Source organism: Homarus americanus, unplaced genomic scaffold, assembly GCF_018991925.1.
Source record: "Homarus americanus isolate GMGI-L3 unplaced genomic scaffold, GMGI_Hamer_2.0 scaffold51476, whole genome shotgun sequence".
NCBI classification, from domain to species: domain Eukaryota; kingdom Metazoa; phylum Arthropoda; class Malacostraca; order Decapoda; family Nephropidae; genus Homarus; species Homarus americanus.
This window is the reverse complement of record NW_024736148.1, coordinates 161,947-181,368: the sequence shown is the minus strand read 5'-3', so window position 1 is coordinate 181,368 and position 19,422 is coordinate 161,947. Positions and strand designations below refer to the sequence as shown.

The window sequence follows — 19,422 nt, the reverse complement described above, 5'->3', positions numbered from 1 at the left end:
CGGGAGACAGACATATCAGTACACACACCCGTCAAGTAACTACCCACTAGTGTAGCTGATACCACCACCACAGCCTTTAATCCTGACACACTGACATACCCGACCCCTTTATTACCCGCTGGGGCCAACAAAGTGCTCTACCACACCCCCTGTCACGCCTCCCGCCACCACCATTACCACCACTACCACCATTATTATCACTGCTACCACCGCTACCATTACTCCCACTACCACCGCTACAGCCATCACTACTACTACTACAACCACCATCACTGCTACCACTACAACCACCATCACTGCTACCACCACCACTATCACCATCACCACCACTATCACCATCACCACCACCACCCTCTCGACATACATCAAATTAACACTTATTACGATAATTGCAAACATCTTAAGGCGGTCTCAGGGTTAAGGGTTGTGGTGGGTGTGAGGTGGGGAGAGGGAGGGGTGAGGAGTGAGAAGGAGGACAAGAGGAGTGAAAGGGAGGAAGGAAAAGAGCAGTGAGAGGGAGGAAAAGATGTGTGAGAGGACGGACTAGTGCAATGGGAAAAGTGTAAGAGATTGTTAACTTAATCACCCAAAGAGGTACAATGTAAAATAGAAAATATAGCATAGAAAATCAGTACTAATTTCTACACGTCGTTATAAGCAAAAGTAAAAAAACAAAGGTACAATGAAAAACAGACTTACAATGTGAAGATGTACAATGAAGTAGTAGATATACACAATGTAAAATACACTAACTAGAGCACAAATGTATGATATAAAAACCGACATACACAGTGGTACAAATACAGGGTTAAGTCACACGTCACACCTGGTCGACACGCGCCATACACTGAGTCCCACACACACACCTTTTCCTGCCAAAACACATCAAAAGGAAAGGCAGAGGCGTTTCTTCGTCTCCTCAAAGTTAATCCTTCTTGTGACGACCACCGACAAAGACCCGAGTCCTTTTTTATCAGTTTTTTTGTGTTCTATTGAGCAAGGATTCCTACACTGCTGCATTGACTCCCTGACCCGCGGGAGAATCCCTTAATCGGCGTGATCTAACCCACCAACCACGGGTTATAGGATTCTCAGAAAATCGTAAGATAATTTTTCCTCTAGATGTTTATTTAAGATCATATCTACCTGGATCACTTAAGCTACGTCATAAAGTTTTATCAAAGATTTTTAATTTATTTTGTTCTTGTTGGTAAGGTGAGGAACCATCAAACTCCCATTTAATTTACGACACCAAGAATCATTTTCAAAAATCATATATTTTTTTATTTTTTCCTAATTCATATTGTGGAAAACAACAAATTAATTCACTTCAACAATGTCACAAAGATATATTTTCAAAAGATTCGTAAAAATAAATCCGTATTGCGTCTTAGTGTAAGTGAACCAACCAGAAACGTTCCCCACAACCAGAGCGAAAATATTATAACGTTAAGAATAACGTCTCCGTCTTTTGTTTAGAAGGGTAACTATCTCGTTTATTCTCTCCCTCACACAGCTGGTCATCTCTGTCTCTCTCACACAGTTGACCATTATTTTATCTCTCTCTCTCTCTCTCCCCTTCTCTTTCTCACACAGTTGGCCAACCCGTTCTCTCTCTCTATCTCTCTCTCTTTTTCCTGTACACACACACACACACACAGTTGGCCGCTCCCCACACATCAAACAGTACCGATGTCACCCGTATCCTGATCATCGCTAAACCCACTACCCGTGTGTGTGTGTGTGTGTGTGTGTGTGTGTGTGTGTGTGTGTGTGTGTGTCGGTCCGCGGTCCATATATAGAAAGCATCTTAACACATAAAACTCCTTCATACGTGAAAGCCTCCCACACGTCAGGTCAAACAAGACGGGCATCAACTAACAGAACACAGATAAAACTCGATTAATTTTTGTTTCATTTAAGTCAGTCCAATTTCCGCCTCTTCTGATCTCCCTGATACTGTAGTTTAACGCAGCCAATAAGCCATTCTTGTGTGGCAAATAAATATGTATAAATTTATGTACACAAAATTCTCTGACGATGAACCTGAATAATATGTGTATTTTTTGTTAATATTCATAATATTTTACTACACCTATATATGTAACTATACCTTGATATAATACATATAAATTATATATATATATATATATATATATATATATATATATATATATATATATATATATATATATATATATATATATATATATATATATATATATATATATATATATCACGTGGATCTGATGCTGAGAAAAATAAATGAAATAAAATTCGTTTTGGACATAAACATGAAGATTTGCCATACAGTGAAACCTCCATATAACGGACTTCTTTAACCATATAATCCGTTAAATGGAGGGTTTCATATCAAATGGACCCTAGATATTACGGATTTTTCGCTCTATCTAGTCCGGTAAAAATAGAAAAAATGATTATCAAACATGACCAGATCCTTAAATCAGCTTAACTCAGTAATCCAGTTAGAAAATAGCGAGCCAAATAAATCACTTAAGCGAACTGAAAGAGACACAACGGGATGATCATTACGATAACACTGTCTCGATAATCTGGAAAAACTGAGGGTGATGGAGGGTGGTGAGGGTGATGTAGGGGGTGGGGAGGGTGATGGAAGGTGTGGTAAGGGTGATGGAGGGGAGGAAAGGTTGATGGAGGGGAGGAAAGGGTGATGGAGTGGGGAGGGGTGATGGAGGGTGGGGAGGGGTGATGGAGAGGATGGGGAAAATGATGGAGAGGAGGTGGAGAGGGAGGGGATGGAGAGGAGGGTGGCAGCGGCGGGGTTGGGAGGGTGGCTGTGGTGGGGGGGGTGGGTGGCGACAGGGATAGGGAGGGTGTCGGTGGAAGGTGGTGGTGGGGTGGGGAGGGTGTCGGTGTGGTGGGGAGGGTGGCGACAGGGGTAGGGAGGGTGGTGGTGGGGTGGGTGCTGGTCGGAACATCTCAGAGGTCCGGCGACAAGTTTAGCGTGGGAACGTATCCAGCTTATTCACTAAAGCAGAGGCAAAATGGGTGACAAAGAATATGGCATCGTAGACATATTGAACCTCCATCTTATCGTGTCGTATCGTTTTCTTATCGTATCGTATCGTACGGACAGTTAATAGAAGAGACTGAATATTCGAGGGTTTGAAAATACACTCACAATTATAATTTGATCATTTGAGGGGTTACTCTCATAACTACATATTTTAGGACGAATCTAATCTTGCCTAACGGAAGCTACAGTAAATTTGTCAATCAATATAGCGTCGAGTAAATACTAAGCCTCAAAACACTATCCTCCCTCCCATAACTGGTTGGGGTAACCTCAAGTGCGAGTGTAACACCATATCAGTCAGTGAGGGGACTGTTCACACGCCACCAGGCTTCTCATCACACAGCCTAGTAAGGTAATGGACGCGGGAGCCACGTTGTGACGACAGCCGGGGCCAGATGTGGGTCAGTCAGCCGTTTGGTGTGGAAATATGACTTCCGGTCGGCCATTAAGACTTGTTGAATTGACCCAAGAGGATTATGTTGGAGGTGAAAAGGAAGATTCCAAATAAAAGGCAAAAAGTATTAAAGGTTTTTAAAGAAAGATTAATAGGAAAAATTGACGAAAAATCAGTAAATATTGAAAGGAAAGATTAGGGAATGGTTATATCTTTATACCTAAACCTGTATTTGTTTAATGTTTCTGGATAAACTTGGTAAATCTGTTGAGTGAGTCGCCAACTTACGATACTGTCACCACGCGAATATTATGGCGTGTACCGCACTGTACTGCACCGCAAAGTACTGTACTGTACTGTGCCGCACTGTACTGCACCGCAAAGTACTGTACTGTACTGTACGGCACTGTACTACACCGCAAAGTACTGTACTATACTGTACTGTACCGTACTGTACTGCACCGCACTGTACTGCACCGCAAAGTACTGTACTGTACTGTGCCGCACTGTACTGCACCGCAAAGTACTGTACTGTACTGTACGGCACTGTACTACACCGCAAAGTACTGTACTATACTGTACTGTACCGCACTGCACTGTATTGTACTGTACTGTACCGCACTGTACTGCACCGCAAAGTACTGTACTGTACTGTACTGTCAACCACAACAGTCCTGTCACCTCTCCCAAGACCGTTGAGTTGTGGGAACTAACCTCTCTCCTTGTCAAGTGAAGGACAAAATCCTTCAAGGAAAAAACCTAACCTAACCCAAACTAACCCAGCCTAATCTAACATAACTTAAACTAACCTAATTTTGATAAACAAATCAAAATGGGGAGGTGTTGTTCCCACCTCCCCCCCTGAAAAGGTCCAGCTGATGGCCATGGTTAGTTTAGGTTATACTTGGGATTAATTTATTTCTTTTTCTTTTTAATTTTACCACTTACAACGACTAGTTTATTGTGCACCCAATACTCATCCTGTGGGCGGTAGCACTAAAGGGTTACAGAGTAGAGGTCACAAAGGGTATGTATAACAAACCTCAGTGGTCAGGAATGCCATAATGCATTGAATGTTACAGATTATTTCAAATACATTCTCCTCCGCCAGTCACTGACGCAGAGTAAAGCGAAGAAAAACCAGCCAACAAACCTTTACTTACTCAACACACAGCACGGACACAGTGATACACAAACAACTTAATCAACAGCTGACATGACAAGAAAATGTATAAATAACTTGTAAACAAAATCTTAAATCGCTGACGTGGAAGGAAATTGCGGGAAAACATAAACAAAACCCGGATTTTTCCCTCCAGCATAACCAATCATTGACACAGTTGAGGCCAGCTTAAGTGTCTTTTAATGTCTTCTAAAACCGTCTAGACATTGACAAGGAAGAGGTGGATAATGCAGCATAACGCAGAGGTCAACCACAACATAACATAGCATAACACGAAGGTTCACCACAACGTAACACGGAATAACGCCCCGTGTCACTGCAGAGAGTGACCGCCGCCAGGAAGTCTCACTAAACCCGGGTTGTATAGTTTTTGTACAGCAGCCGTTGTGTTTTGTAACGGATTCTCCGAGAGTAATATGATGAATATATAGATTTATTTATAACTTAGTTTAGAATTTTTTGTGGTTAATTTGTGAATCGAATCACATAACGAGTGTTGCCAGATGTCGCTAGTGACTCAAAGTGCTGATTGATACGGTATTTTTTTTTCGTAATTGGTGATGTGAGAACGAATTTTTATCTACTCAATTAAGACGAGGTGCAAATATGTTGACCAAAACAGCGGTGATATAGAGCCGAGAGACTACCACAACTAGACCCATTTGTTATCTCCAGTTATGTAAAGCAGTTAACGTATGAAGCTTTGACAGTTTCTCTTTGTTTGGGAAAAAAAATCGTAGAAATCTGTGAGAATCCTGAGAGAGGTTAGTGTGTCGGTGGGCTGGAGGTGCGGCAGCGGTTGCGGTGGTAGAGGTAGCCTATAGTGTGCCCAGCTTCCCGCACCCGTAAGGTATAGGTAGGTAGGGAGGTATAGCTGCGGCCACACACCCACAGGCAGACAGGCAGGCAAGAGGCAGTAAAATAATAAAATAATAATAAAAAGTCGTCGGGTGATGATCGTGTCATGGGAAGCCTTCACTTACGTCCTTCTGGTGTTGACGGAGGACTCACATTCTCACAAACCCTCACGACAAAATGTTCAGCCATAAGAGCGACAGACAGAGGAAAGCATTGCGATAGCGACTCCCAATTACGATAGAGTCAAAGTATGGATTCGACGCCATTTTAAAGCTTCAACAAAAAAGCAATTAGGTAAATATCTGTTTCAGTCCACGAGACAAAAACAACAACCAACATGGCGTCAGTATTGAACAGAGACTGTTTAGTAACTGGAATCTTACAATTCACTTAAAGGAAAAATTCAACGTAAGGATAAATGAGAATTCTCAGCCCCGGAGAAACACCTGGTGACTGAGAACATGTGGGGGGACTGTGGAGGCAGTGTGTGGGGGACTATGGGGGCAGTGTTGGAGGACTATGGGGCAGTGTGGGGGACTATGGGGCAGTGTGTGAGGACTATGGGGGCAGTGTGTGAGGACTATGGGGCAGTGTGGGGGCACTATGGGGGCAGTGTGTGGGGACTATGGGGCAGTGTGTGGGGACTATGGGGGCGTGTGTGGGGACTGTGGATGGGGGGACTATGGGGGCAGTGTGTGGGGGACTGTGGAGGCAGTGTGTGGGGGACTATGGGGGGTGTGGGGGCACACTATGGGGGGCAGGTGTGGGGGACTATGGAGGCAGGTGGTGGGGGGGACTATGGGGCAGTGTGTGGGGGACTATGGGGCGGTGTGGGACTATGGGGGCAGTGTGTGGGGACTATGGGGGCAGTGTACACCATGGGGCAGTGTGTGGGGGACTATGGGGGGCAGTGTGTGGGGCACTATGGGGGGCAGTGTGTGGGGCACTATGGGGGCAGTGTGTGGGGGACTATGGGGGCAGTGTGTGGGGGACTATGGAGGCAGTGTATAAGGACAGTAGGACACTCACCCAAGATACCGTCGATGCTGTGGTCCTTCCTTGGGTCGTCGTCCCTCTTCCCGCCCCTCAGGATCCTACTGATGGAGCTGACGGAGGGCGCTGATGCCTTGTCCACTACGCCCTCCTGAAGGAACAAGAGAAACACCACCGCCTGCGTCAGTATACCTGGAGCTGAGAAGATGTTCCTCTGGTCTACAACTCACACTGTTCACAACACCTGAGCTTGTGGTCATTATATAAGTTATTTTCTATATTAGGTGAATATATTTAGTATTTACTCATGAAAAATCAATTAAGGATAAGTTCAGTTATTTCACATGTGTGGTTAAAAGAACAGCAACTTAACGATAAAGTTTTGTGTAGAGAAGTTACCTCGGGGACTCATCTATGGTGGCCTGGTCATGCAGCTGGTTGAGTCGTCCTGAACTGACTCCAAATTCTCAAAGACCCTTACGTTAATATTTTTTATCGTTAATGATGATGAGAGAATTTATCCAAATATGTTTTGTTTTTTCGCTTTTTTACTTGCGTCGTGAATTAGTGGGTCAGATGTGTTCTGAAGTCTTATTTTATGTGGAGGAAGTTAACGTAAGAGCCTTCGAGAATATGGACGATGGTTATCTTACCTTGACCAGTCTATCTCTGATCTCCCAGGAGAACACACCAGGATTCTCTTTCTTATAGTCATCAATTCTTTTCTCGACGTCTGGGGTGGTCACCTTAGGCTTGGAGCCGCCGATGACGCCTGGCCTGATAGAGCCGGTCTCCTGGTAGCGGTTGAGGATCTTGGAGACACAGCCGTGGGAGACGCGCAGCTGGCGGGAGATGACGCACGGACGCACGCCCGCCGCCGCCATCTCTACGATCTTGAGGCGAATGTGGTTGGGTAGAGGGCGACCATTGATGAACACGCCGCCCAGCTGGTTCACGCGGCCCTGACCTGTACAAACATGGATCAACAGATGGTTATTACGAGGCAACAATATATAACCTATGTTATCCTGACACAGGTAATAGATAAACACAGGTGATCACGTAAACACTACAGGTACCTTATGACTTAGGCACCACACACCCGACATCAACACCAGCACACCTCATAAACCACAACACAATCAACAATGTTAACATTGATTAATCATCAAAATCACTGTATAAAAAAGTCGAACTCTGAGATGTCAAAAAAATGGCCTCATGAAGATTAAGCATCACCGCTTATTTCACTTGATGACTAAACCCTCTACTGCTAACCTCACCTAATTTAAGCTACCTTACTCTACTCTACTTCAGTATACAACACAAAGTTCTCTTCCTCTACACCCAATCTGTTCTTGTCTTGAGCGTGTAACAGGAAGGTTAAAATCACCTTTCATGTAATAACTTAATGCAATAATTCCCTAAAGGTAATCGTGGCACCAAAGGCAAGACAAATTTACCCGTACTTTAGAAAAAATAATTTACTTAACTGTAAATAAGTTAGGTGAAGTTACTTTTAAATTAGGTTAAGTTTAGGTTAGATTAGGTTAGGCTTAAGTCAAGTTCGGTTTAGGTTAAGTCATATTCAGGAGAGGTTTGGTTTAGGTTAAGTCATATTCAGGATAGGTTTGGTTTAGGTTAAGTCATATTCAGGAGAGGTTTGGTTTAGGTTAAGTCATATTCAGGATAGGTTTGGTTTAGGTTAAGTCATATTCAGGATAGGTTTGGTTTAGGTTAAGTCATATTCAGGATAGGTTTGGTTTAGGTTAAGTCATATTCAGGATAGGTTTGGGTTAGGTTAAGTCATATTCAGGAGAGGTTTGGGTTAGGTTAAGTCATATTCAGGATAGGTTTGGGTTAGGTCACAGGCTTTTATTAATAAGGAAGTTATAGTACTTGAGAGGTGAGTTACATTTAAGGTGAGTTACATCTGATGGAGTTTGTACATTTATGAAACTCATTATTATTTTTCTAACAAAAGTCTTTGTCTTGGATTTTTTTTAGTTTTTATACAAGTTTCAGTTTCTTATAAGTTTTAGTTTCTTAAGCAAATTGTACTTTCTCAAAAAAGCCACAATATTTATATAATGTCTCAGTTATTCTCCAATATCCAGTTAACTTAAAATAATAATAATAATAATAATAATAATAATAATAATAATAATAATAATAATAATAATAATAATAATAATAATTTTGTTCAGTTATGTATACTCAATCAAAATAAATTATGAAAATATTACATGGAAATGCATTTGTGTGTGTATGTGTGTGTGTGTGTGAGAGAGAGAGAGAGAGAGAGAGAGAGAGAGAGAGAGAGAGAGATCACATCTACTTCGCTATTAACATCTGTAACAACCCGACAAACACATCTACTCTACAGTTACATTTGTGGCATTGTGGACATTCTGTGCAGGTGTACAGGTGTGGATACAGGTGTGGGTTAATTAGCAACACTTCACGCTCTTGGTCATTCTCACCTGTCACCTAATCTGCCACCAGGTGAATGTACACACTGTTTATATTTTTTCAGATGCTCCTGCTCGCCTAAACGTCAATATATACCATAGCAACACGCTTTAACACACACTATAGCAACACATACATCAACACACACTATAGCAACACATACATCAACACACACTATATCAACACACACACTGCACCAACACACTTCATAATCACAGAAACAGTTCACCAACACTCACCACACAGCACACACATATACGCTTTACACCAACACACACACACACACACACACACACACAACACTAATCATTTCACATCACTAGACTGACTCACTCCGTGGAAAAGTGTTTAAATATAAAGATTAATAAAGTAATTAGTTAAGAAATAAATATGTAAATCACCAACGCTCTTCCCCAACACAAACACCTACCTCTAGAAACGAGAGATATCCACTCCATTATGGCAACAGTGGTATAATGTTTCTCTCTTGGCAACACTGACGTTCACTAGGAATCTGTATATGATTATTGTCTAGTTAAATGTTCACTATTAATTGTTTTTTAAGTTATTGATATTCTTTTTCCTTCAATTTTTTTTTATTTTTTCTCGTTTTAACATGTTTTAAGTTTATCTGTAGTGCTGTTGACTCAATGTTCCAATTTTCTGTCGATCACGTTCTAAGTTCACTGGACGTCGACACAAACAGTTATTGCGCTGATAAGTCACTTGATAACCCGTAAAGTTGTGTGGCTGTGTTAGCCTCGTGGCCCAGCTGTGTGTTTTCCTGCTGGGTCAGGAGAGAGAAATTCTGCATCGTACAAAAATGTTGTTTCCGGTCAGCGGAGTGAAGGTAAGATTAGTTGCGGCCGTTTCTTCTTTCCTCTGTACTTTCTTTTAATTGTCTTCAGTTGAGAGGAGAGGAAAAAAGTCCAGTTTCGTGCCAGGGAGAAGGTGCGGCAATTTCTTATTTATTTTCAGTCCATTCAAAGAAGTTTTCGGATGAAGGGTTTCCGTTAGAGGGGAGAAGAAATGGTACCGTAGGGGCCAGATATCGACGGGAACCTCCGGCTACGCACGATCTGTGATCTTGGGCGGGAAGAGATGTGATTGGTACAGGTAGTGATGCCCCACTAACTCCGGTCCGTGTACTGGACTGCACCACTCCTTCCCTCCGGCAAGGAAAACCGACTTATCAGTTCTCCAAGATTGCGTAATTAATTTTCGGAGATCAAAGATCAAGGCGGTGCTGAAGGTGTTGTATTGTTGAGTGGTGTTGGCGGGTCATCATCTTATTACACACTCACTCGTCCGTAATGCGTCCTGAGCGACACCCACACGTTGTAACCAATGAATATTCAGCCACTATTTCATGCACGGCTCCGATCCTGTTTACACCAAGTCGGCCTCCCTGAAATCGATGTTCACAGATTAATCACGCATGACGCGGCCGTTCGTTCGGGTGTCGTGAGCTGCCTGACCTAACTTTCACACACACACTCAACCCGACGGCTCCCGGTGTTGCTCTCTTCTGCTACGGTGTTCACTCAGGTCCACCTCTCCTTCACTCTCTGGGAAAACTTATCACTTAATGTTTTCTTTAATTTTCTCGGAAACCTTCTATTGTTCAGCGGCTGTTTCCGCCAGTCTCGTAATTTCCTTGACACTCTTAAGAAACCTTTAATGTTAGTTTGATGTTCCAGGAATATTTCACCAATTAATGGATTCTTGACCAAACTCTCGGTCTCATGACAGTTAATATGTTTCTTGACTGTTCTTATAAGCCTTCCACCACGTAATGGTTCCTTAGTATATAAATAGTTACGGTCGAGAGCGAGAACGACCGTCCATAACCAGAAAAATAGCACTACCACGATGACCACCACCAACGGAAGTCCTCGACTACGAGTGAGTGCCTTAAGAAGCGAGGACAGCTTGATGTGGTGGTGACAAAGCGACTGACGGACTCTTGTCATGGGCTGTACGTTTTATGTGTGTGTGTGTGTGTGGGGCCAGCACCAGGGTACCTTGACTAGCCATACCCACCACCACCAATATTGCCCCTAAACCACCCCCTCCCTCCCTGCCCATCTCCCAAACACCCTAAAACCACCACTTCGCCACCACACCGCTACCAGGCAAACACATCCCCCCCCCCTCCCTTTATCCTCCTCCATAACTCAACCATGAATTTTCCAATCATCACCGTCATAATGTTGAAATACGAAGAATGTCCTCGCTGGTAAATGCTCGATGTATGAATGTAAAAAAAAACACGCAGATAACGTACGCCTCTGAGGCAGGAGAGGCCGGGTATAGCTCTGCCTCCCTGACTCACGGCCGACAGGAAACAGTAGTGATTTATGGAATGAAAAACAAAGACCTGATTGTTTCTAATTTATTACTGCTACTTGTCACCACACTGCCAGTCTCTCTCTCTCTCTCTCTCTCTCTCTCTCCTTCCTGCCAGTCAGCCAGTCAACCAACCAACCAGCCAGTCAAACAACCAAACAGCTAGTTACACAGTCAGCCAGCCAGACAATCAGTTAGTCAAACAGCCAGTCAGCCAGGGTCTTACTGATCATAATAAAGATTAAAACTGTACACGATAACAAGAAACATCATAAGAGGTACAGTCACAGGTACAGATACAGGTACAAAGAACAATTACGGTAATATTAATTTGTTTACAGTATTTTCAAATTGGTTCAGTAACCCGGGCAAGATATAAACGCTTCTAGCACTCAACACTTCTAGTACAGAGAGGCTAGTTATATGTACACATTGTAATAGTACAGTACGTCTGATTACATGTACATTATAATCACTTTAAAATGTACTTTGCGAGTAACATTAATTCTGTAACAAGATAAGTATTACAGACAAGGGCGCCACATCCCGACACATGAAACTATTTAATAAGTAAAAATATGTTCTCTTTCATAATGCAGTACAAGTTAAAAGTATCAGAGCGCCATGTTAATGTTTCCTTCACTATATGTTACCTGTACTATATACCTGAGCCAGAACTTGTATAGATGTTTGTAAATAAACTTTGTAAAGCTGGGCTAGAGGGATTACTTGTTACACCTGAAAATTACAATGTGGTAGGTGGAGGATTAATTCTGTTACATCTGAGGATTACAATGTGGTAGTCAGGAGAAAAATCAGGATTACGTTTTTTTCTGTTAACTGAAATGTAATCTTTCTCATTCTCTTGTCACACGTCAGCCTAATTGATAATTTCCAGAAAGTAACAATTTCTAGCATGTATGAATTTTTATGAAGTAACAATTTCTAATAAGTAAGAATTTCCAGTAAGAAACATTTTCCAACAAGTAACAACATGGAGCATAACTCACAGCTTCCAGAGGTCATAAATCAGTGGCCACAGTGGATGGGTCATATAAGTGGGGCAGCTACACTTACTGGCTGTGGAGACACTGCCTACCCCCCAACACTGAAACATCCCTACGCTAAAATTTCCTCTCACTATAATTATGACAACATATCTAACCTATTTGATAAACCACAACACAGAGATTCTCAAATAATCGTAAGTTAATTTTTTTTCGTAAATATGTGAGAATGTATCTGAGTTTAATACGCTAAACTAAATACAGATATATTTTCAAACGATCTTAGCTTAAATTTTTATCGTAAAGGAATATGTGAGGACGTATCTTACTGACTTATAAGCTATGGTACAAAGATATATTCACAAAAATTCTTACGTTAAATTTTCATCGTGACGGAACCTGTGACAACGTAACTCACTGGCTCTCATAGTCCAAGACACGAACATAGATTCTCATAGGATCGTAAGCTTTATTTTTCTCGTAAATGCAAATATAAAAACCCATCCAAGTGACTCCTTATATAAACTAATACACAAAATGGCGTCGGTATTACACGGAGACTTTACTGAATGTATTATCCTGAGTCGTTAATTAAAAGAAGATATTTTATGTAACAATCTTATAGGTTTCTGATTTGGGTATCGTGCCCAGATATCGGATTCGTTTTGGATATCGGGCTCGGTTATAATAATAGCTTGTGTATCGGCAGGAATCAGGCCCGGATAGTTCTGGAATCGGTATGTATCGGGGCAGGGTATACTGTATATTATAGCTGGGGTATTAGCAGGTATCGGGACAAGGTATCAGGGCAGGGCATCGGCAGGTATCAGGCCCGGGTAGCTCTGGTATCACTCGTGGACGCCTGAAGTATACCATAAAAGTGACCACAACTAAGACAGAACCATCATAGCCTCCCTGACCCGCACCTCACTCATCTACACGGGGAGAAATAACGCTTTAAAAAGGTCACATTTGACATCCGGTGTAAACTTTCCCCTTTAATGATTTAAGCACAAAGGACCTGAATTTTTGGGTACTCTAAGTCATATTAATACGGTAGTCTCCTAACCTGGGGGATTTTTTCTTTCATTAATTACAGTACAACAACCGCAATAATAATAATAATAATAATAATAATAATAATAATAATAATAATAATAATAATAATAATAATAATAAGAATAATAATAAATACTACTACTACTACTAATAATAATAATAATATTGAATATTTACCTCAGAAATTTAATTACATAAGCCACTGGAGCCAAAAGCATAGAATCAATGTTATCACTATTAACAGCAAACAGTGAAATATCCTAGAATCTGTTCACAGTAACACAACAGAGACGAGGTTACGGTATAATACAATGATAAAGTCTGAACAGCAAGTAAGTCAGGAGAAATGCGTCAAAAATTACTCAAGTGTCACAAAAATCTCACACGATAACTCAGAACAAACTGCCCAGTGGATTCAGTTCTTGCTGAGTAAATATGTTATTCGGGGGATTGTTTTGATCTCTTATAGTGTTCAATCCTATATATGGGTTCGACCAGTACAGTAATCTTGAGTGATGTGAATTCGGTTAATGAATGGGAGTTTGCAAAGGGTGGCGGGAGGTGGCGGTGTGCAGAGTTGGTTGGCCAAGCTGGTCTCCTTTACCTCGAACTCTCAGTGACTGGAAATTTTATAATAATAATAACAGTCAAGCTTTTATCACGCACTTATACGCGTCTGTTTACTATTGTTTCATGGTGCTGAGATCTTTATGAAAATTTTACGCGATATACTGTGAAAACATAAACATAGGAGTTTATTTTCTAAAAGCAACGATGAACAATGTTTTGGTAATCGACTGCGTAAAGAAGCTGTTGAAAAAAAAAACTCACGCACGAAGAACATCATCATGTCACGTCAGGAAAGGCACGCAGCACCAGGCTACTAAAACCCACCAAAAATATCCCTCGGTGGAACGCATGACACGGCGGCTTTTTTCGTTCCCTGATCAACGTGTGGTTTGTGTTCCACAAGATTGATTTTAAAAATGATAGAAATGACTCCGCACTATTACGTATATAACTAAGGCGGTAGAGATTTATTCTTTTTTTTTTGTCTCTCTTACCAAGGCGATTATTTGATATTTAATATACTTTTTTTTTCCATTGCAATTTTTTCGAGAGATTTTGGCGGCCTGTAAGAGGGTGTACACAAGCCATCCTCTCCCCCGTGTATGTTATCGACGCTCAAGATTAATTTTCACCGATATTATCAAATTAAAAAAAATGTTTCTACCATTATAACTTTAAAGTGACTTCCTTTATTCATTTAATGGTGATCAGTGTGGGATAGTGAGGTCTGGTTGGAGGACAGTCGCTCACCATTGTAGTGTGTTGCGTGTTGAACATCTAATGAATCATGTAAATTAGAATCATCACTTGGAATCATGATACAGAAACAAATCACTGTTAATCAATTGAAGAATTAACTAATAAAAATCATGCAGTAGAAATCATGCAATAAGAATCAACTAAGAATAATCAACTAAGAAGAACTAACCAAAAAGAACCATGTAACGAGAATCATGCAGTGGAATCATGCAATAAGTCAATGGAGTAAGAATCTTGTAATGACAGTTTAAGCAATAAGAATCAAACGATGAATATAAATGTCACAAATACTAAAAAATCTTTAAATAAAACAAAAACAAAATATCAAGAAAAAATAAAATAAGCAGTAAAAATTATACATATATAAAAATTATAAAACCCATGACAACGGCGCAAAATCTTTTCTCAAAAACACAAACCAGACATAAACGAAAATCACCGTTAAAGGGTAATAAGGTATGACGGTAATAAAGTAATAAAAAGAAGCAAGAAATTAATAAAAATGGTGAAGATTTTAGGGGTTTGAGGTAGAAGAAGCCAGTCTTTGAGTATGGCGGCGATGGTGGGTGTGGTGGGTGGCGGTAAGTGGCGGCGGCGACGGCGGGAAGACAGACACAGGAACCAACAAGTCTTTCTAAAAATTAATAAAGTATTCATTTATTGTTCTTGTAAATGGTGTTGATAGAAAGATTTTATTGTTATGACGGACTGGTTATAACGCTTGTAATCACGAGAGATCGTTTGTTAGATATCAGAAAGCTTATTGGTATAGTAGGCTGGGTATGTATGCTTGAACGCTTATTGCTACGATACCCTGGGCATATTAGAACGATTCTTAGTTACAATAGACCGATCGTTGTATTAGAACGCTTTAGCTACGACAGATTCTCATTCCGCAATTACGATGTCATCTGTTGTAGCTAAAGTGAGTCAGATGCGCCAGTTCTTACATTTTGAGTTGAGAAACAGATACATCTGGGCAGCAGTTAGCGGGCTCCGGATTCTCAGAAATTCTTGCGTTACTTTTCTCTCTATTGACTTAGCGACGATGAGAGAGAGAGAGAGAGAGAGTAAAGTTAACGTAAGAGTCTTTAAGAACCAAGAGACAAAACCGCGTTGAGAGGAACATATGATAAGTGCCCCTAGATCCATTACTGTCCGAGATGACTTTATGGCCGCCGGGGGGAGGCTTGTCATCTTCCCTTCCTCCATCCCTCACTGGCCCGCTATCTATCATATTCTACCTCCTGTAATAAGAACACAACGCCGCCATACCTTAACCTAACCTTTTAACATGTTGGTTCACGGTGATAAATACTGTCCAGCGTGGTGTTGTATCCGGGAAAAAACTATTTACCTGTCTCTGTCTGTCTGTCTGTGATCATGATTTATCTGTTAGGAAAAGTTATTTGTCAGTAAGCATAAGTCTGTCTCTCAGATTTCAAAGGGATTCCGCGTAGTTTGGAAGAATATGGTTGATTGATGAGGCAAGATGGTTCCTCACTGATGATTTTTTGCAATTGTGGAAGAAATCACTAGATGGCGTCTTCAGGTAACACGATAAGACTGAGACGGTGAAATACAGTATTACTTATATCATCATCACCCATGTCATACTAATGCTACACTCATACTGATAATTCTCTCACTATCACCATAACATACTAATCATACCCAATACTGATCATCCTATCATCATCACCATAACCCACTAATCATACAGACACTCACACTGGCCATACCATCACCATAACCCACTAATCATACAGACACTCACACTGGCCATACCATCACCATAACCCACTAATCATACAGACACTCACACTGGCCATACCATCACCATAACCCACTAATCATACAGACACTCACACTGGCCATACCATCACCATAACCCACTAATCATACAGACACTCACACTGGCCATACCATCACCATAACCCACTAATCATACAGACACTCACACTGGCCATACCATCACCATAACCCACTACTCATACAGACACTCACACTGGCCATACTGCCACTAACATGAAGGGTCACGGTTATCACACTGCCCTCATCACCACGTGTCAACAGGTGATGATAACTCTCACCAGCAAACACTGACACGCATCTTCTGCCCGTACTCTACCTCTCTTAAACCGATAATAAAGGTCATTAAGCTATAAAACCAGACGTTCATAAGCGTACCGACACCACCCATCCCATCGCCTCTCTCCCTTCCTACCTACCTACCCACTCTCTCTCTCTCATGTGGTAAATCAAGCCCCTCTCCTTTCCTTCCACCCCCTTCACCCCCCTCTTTTGTGCTTTATGCTTTTGCCGCCCCCTTTATTATCTTCATTTATTGTTTTTCTCTTTCGTTATCATTGGTTTTGGGTAGGATAGGATAGGTGAATAGGAGGTTAGGTTATGTTAGGATAGGCTAGGATAGGTGAAGGTAGATTAGGAGGTTCGGTTATAGTTAGTGATACATTATAAACCAGTTGTTTTAGCCCGAAAGAACCAACACATTATATTTCCAGGACCAACGGAGGTTATACCTGTCTGTTGTAGTGAAGATAAAAACACTGATGGTTGTGACGGAGATACTGACCTACTTGTGTGCTTTCCACTCATCTCCTCTCTCTTTCTCCTTCTCTTCTATTCCTTCTTTCCTTTCCCCCTTTTCTCTCTCTTTCTCCATGTCCTTCTCTCCCATCTTCATCTCCTTATTCATACTGTCATCTCTCTCTCACCCTCCTCCCTCCCTCCCTCTCTCTCTCACCTGCCATAAAGTAATTTAAACTTTAAGAGCTCAGACTTTAGATAAATTGTTGTAATATTTGTTTTACTCACGTGACGATTAAAAGCGACAAGAGCTAGACAATAAACCCTTAGTGATATTTAATCTATATATCTACACCAGTCTAATAGTTCTAAGGATTACTAGAAGTATCTCCACCCCACCTTATTACACCTCAAGATTAACTACCCTAACTTAACCTAATCCTAACATTAAGCTAACCTAACTCTAATCCCACACTAACCTAGTCTAACCTATCCAAACCTACCGTAAACTATAACCTAACCTAACCTGAGATTAACTACCCTAACCTAACCTGAAGATTACCACCCTAACCTAACCTGATGATTAACTACCCTAACCTAACCTAACCTAACCTGAAGATTAACTACCCTAACCTAACCTAACCTAACCTGAAGATTAACTACCCTAACCTAACCTGAAGATTAACTACCCTAACCTAACCTAACCTAACCTGAAGATTAACTACCCTAACCTAACCTAATCCTAACACTAAGCTAACGTAACTAATCCCACGCTAACCTAACCTAACCTAATCCCCCACCTGTCGCTGGAGCAGACCTTGTAGGGACAATTAAGGAAGAGAAAAAATATTTACCATTACACGAATCTCTGAGAATCTCGACCCCCGCCTCACTTTTATACTACTGTACTGTACTGTAGTCGAGATCAAGATGTTGTCTGTGTTTGTTTGTTTTACAGATGGTGGGGGGGGGGAGGACGGGGAGAAGGTGGAGATGAGTGTTTATGCTCGTCTCCTTCGATCACTAACTGATAATGACACTGTGTAGAATTTTGTCCAGTTTTTAATTTTGTCCAGTTGGATTTTACCTAAACTGGTAATGCATCAACGCTCCTGGCGGCCATAAACCGAATTAAGATTATGAGGTAAAATGGCGGCGAAGATGATCAGAGACTTTACCCTAAGATTTGTTTTTCTACGTTACTCCTAAAGATAAGAGGGAAATGGAGGAGGAATCTTGAGGTAAGTAGGACCCTGGTGGATTAAAGGGAGGGGGGAAGGGAGGGGTGGGGTAAGGAGGGAGTGAGGGGCGAGTGAAGGGGGAGGGAGTAAGGGGCGAGTGAAGGGGGAGGGAGGGGGCCATAAATATTTTCGGCCACCACTATCACTACCGGTACCTCTACACCAGTACCTGTCTCTTCCCCTACACCAGTACCTGTCTCTCCTCTACACCAGTACCTGTCTCTTCCCCTACACCAGTACCTGTCTCTTCCCCTACACCAGTACCTGTCTCTCCTCTACACCAGTACCTGTCTCTTCCCCTATACCAGTACCTGTCTCTTCCCCTACACCAGTATCTGTCTCTTCCCCTACACCAGTACCTGTCTCTTCCCCTACACCAGTACCTGTCTCTTCCCCTACACCAGTACCTGTCTCTTCCCCTACACCAGGTGCCTGTCTCCTCTACACCAGTACCTGTCTCTCCTCTACACCAGTACCTGTCTCTCCCCTACACCAGTACCTGTCTCTCCCCTACACCAGTACCTGTCTCTTCCCCTACACCAGTACCTGTCTCTCCCCTACACCAGTACCTGTCTCTCCTCTACACCAATATCTGTCTCCCTACCTGTCCTATACCTGTCATAAAACACACCCTAACCAGTAGCTGTCTAGCCCTTCCTTCCTCTGTCCACCTGTCATAAGCACCAACATTACCTGTATTTTATACCACTTTAAAACTTTATGACACCATCTTTCTTCATCATTATTATTAGTATTATCATTATTAATATCATCATTATTATCATTTTTATTATTATCAATATTATTATTATTATTAATAGTAGTATCATTATATTTTGTTATTGTTATTATTATTATTATTATTATTATTATTATTATTATTATTATTATTATTAATATTATTATTATTATTATTATTATTATTATTA

At 41.4% G+C, this 19,422-nt stretch overlaps 1 protein-coding gene across 1 annotated transcript in view; it reads right to left on the bottom strand.

Moving 5' to 3' along the window:
• Positions 1-16,718, bottom strand: part of LOC121871978 (protein gooseberry-neuro-like) — a 36,867-nt gene extending 20,149 nt beyond the window's left edge. Inside the window, exons 1-3 of the mRNA XM_042374599.1 lie at positions 16,710-16,718; positions 7,140-7,514; positions 6,523-6,637 (exon numbers count right to left, since the gene is read on the bottom strand). Of these exons, the coding sequence (XP_042230533.1) occupies positions 6,523-6,637; positions 7,140-7,514; positions 16,710-16,718 (499 nt within the window). The remainder of the gene's footprint in view (positions 1-6,522; positions 6,638-7,139; positions 7,515-16,709) is intronic.
• Between the last annotated feature and the right edge of the window lie 2,704 nt (positions 16,719-19,422).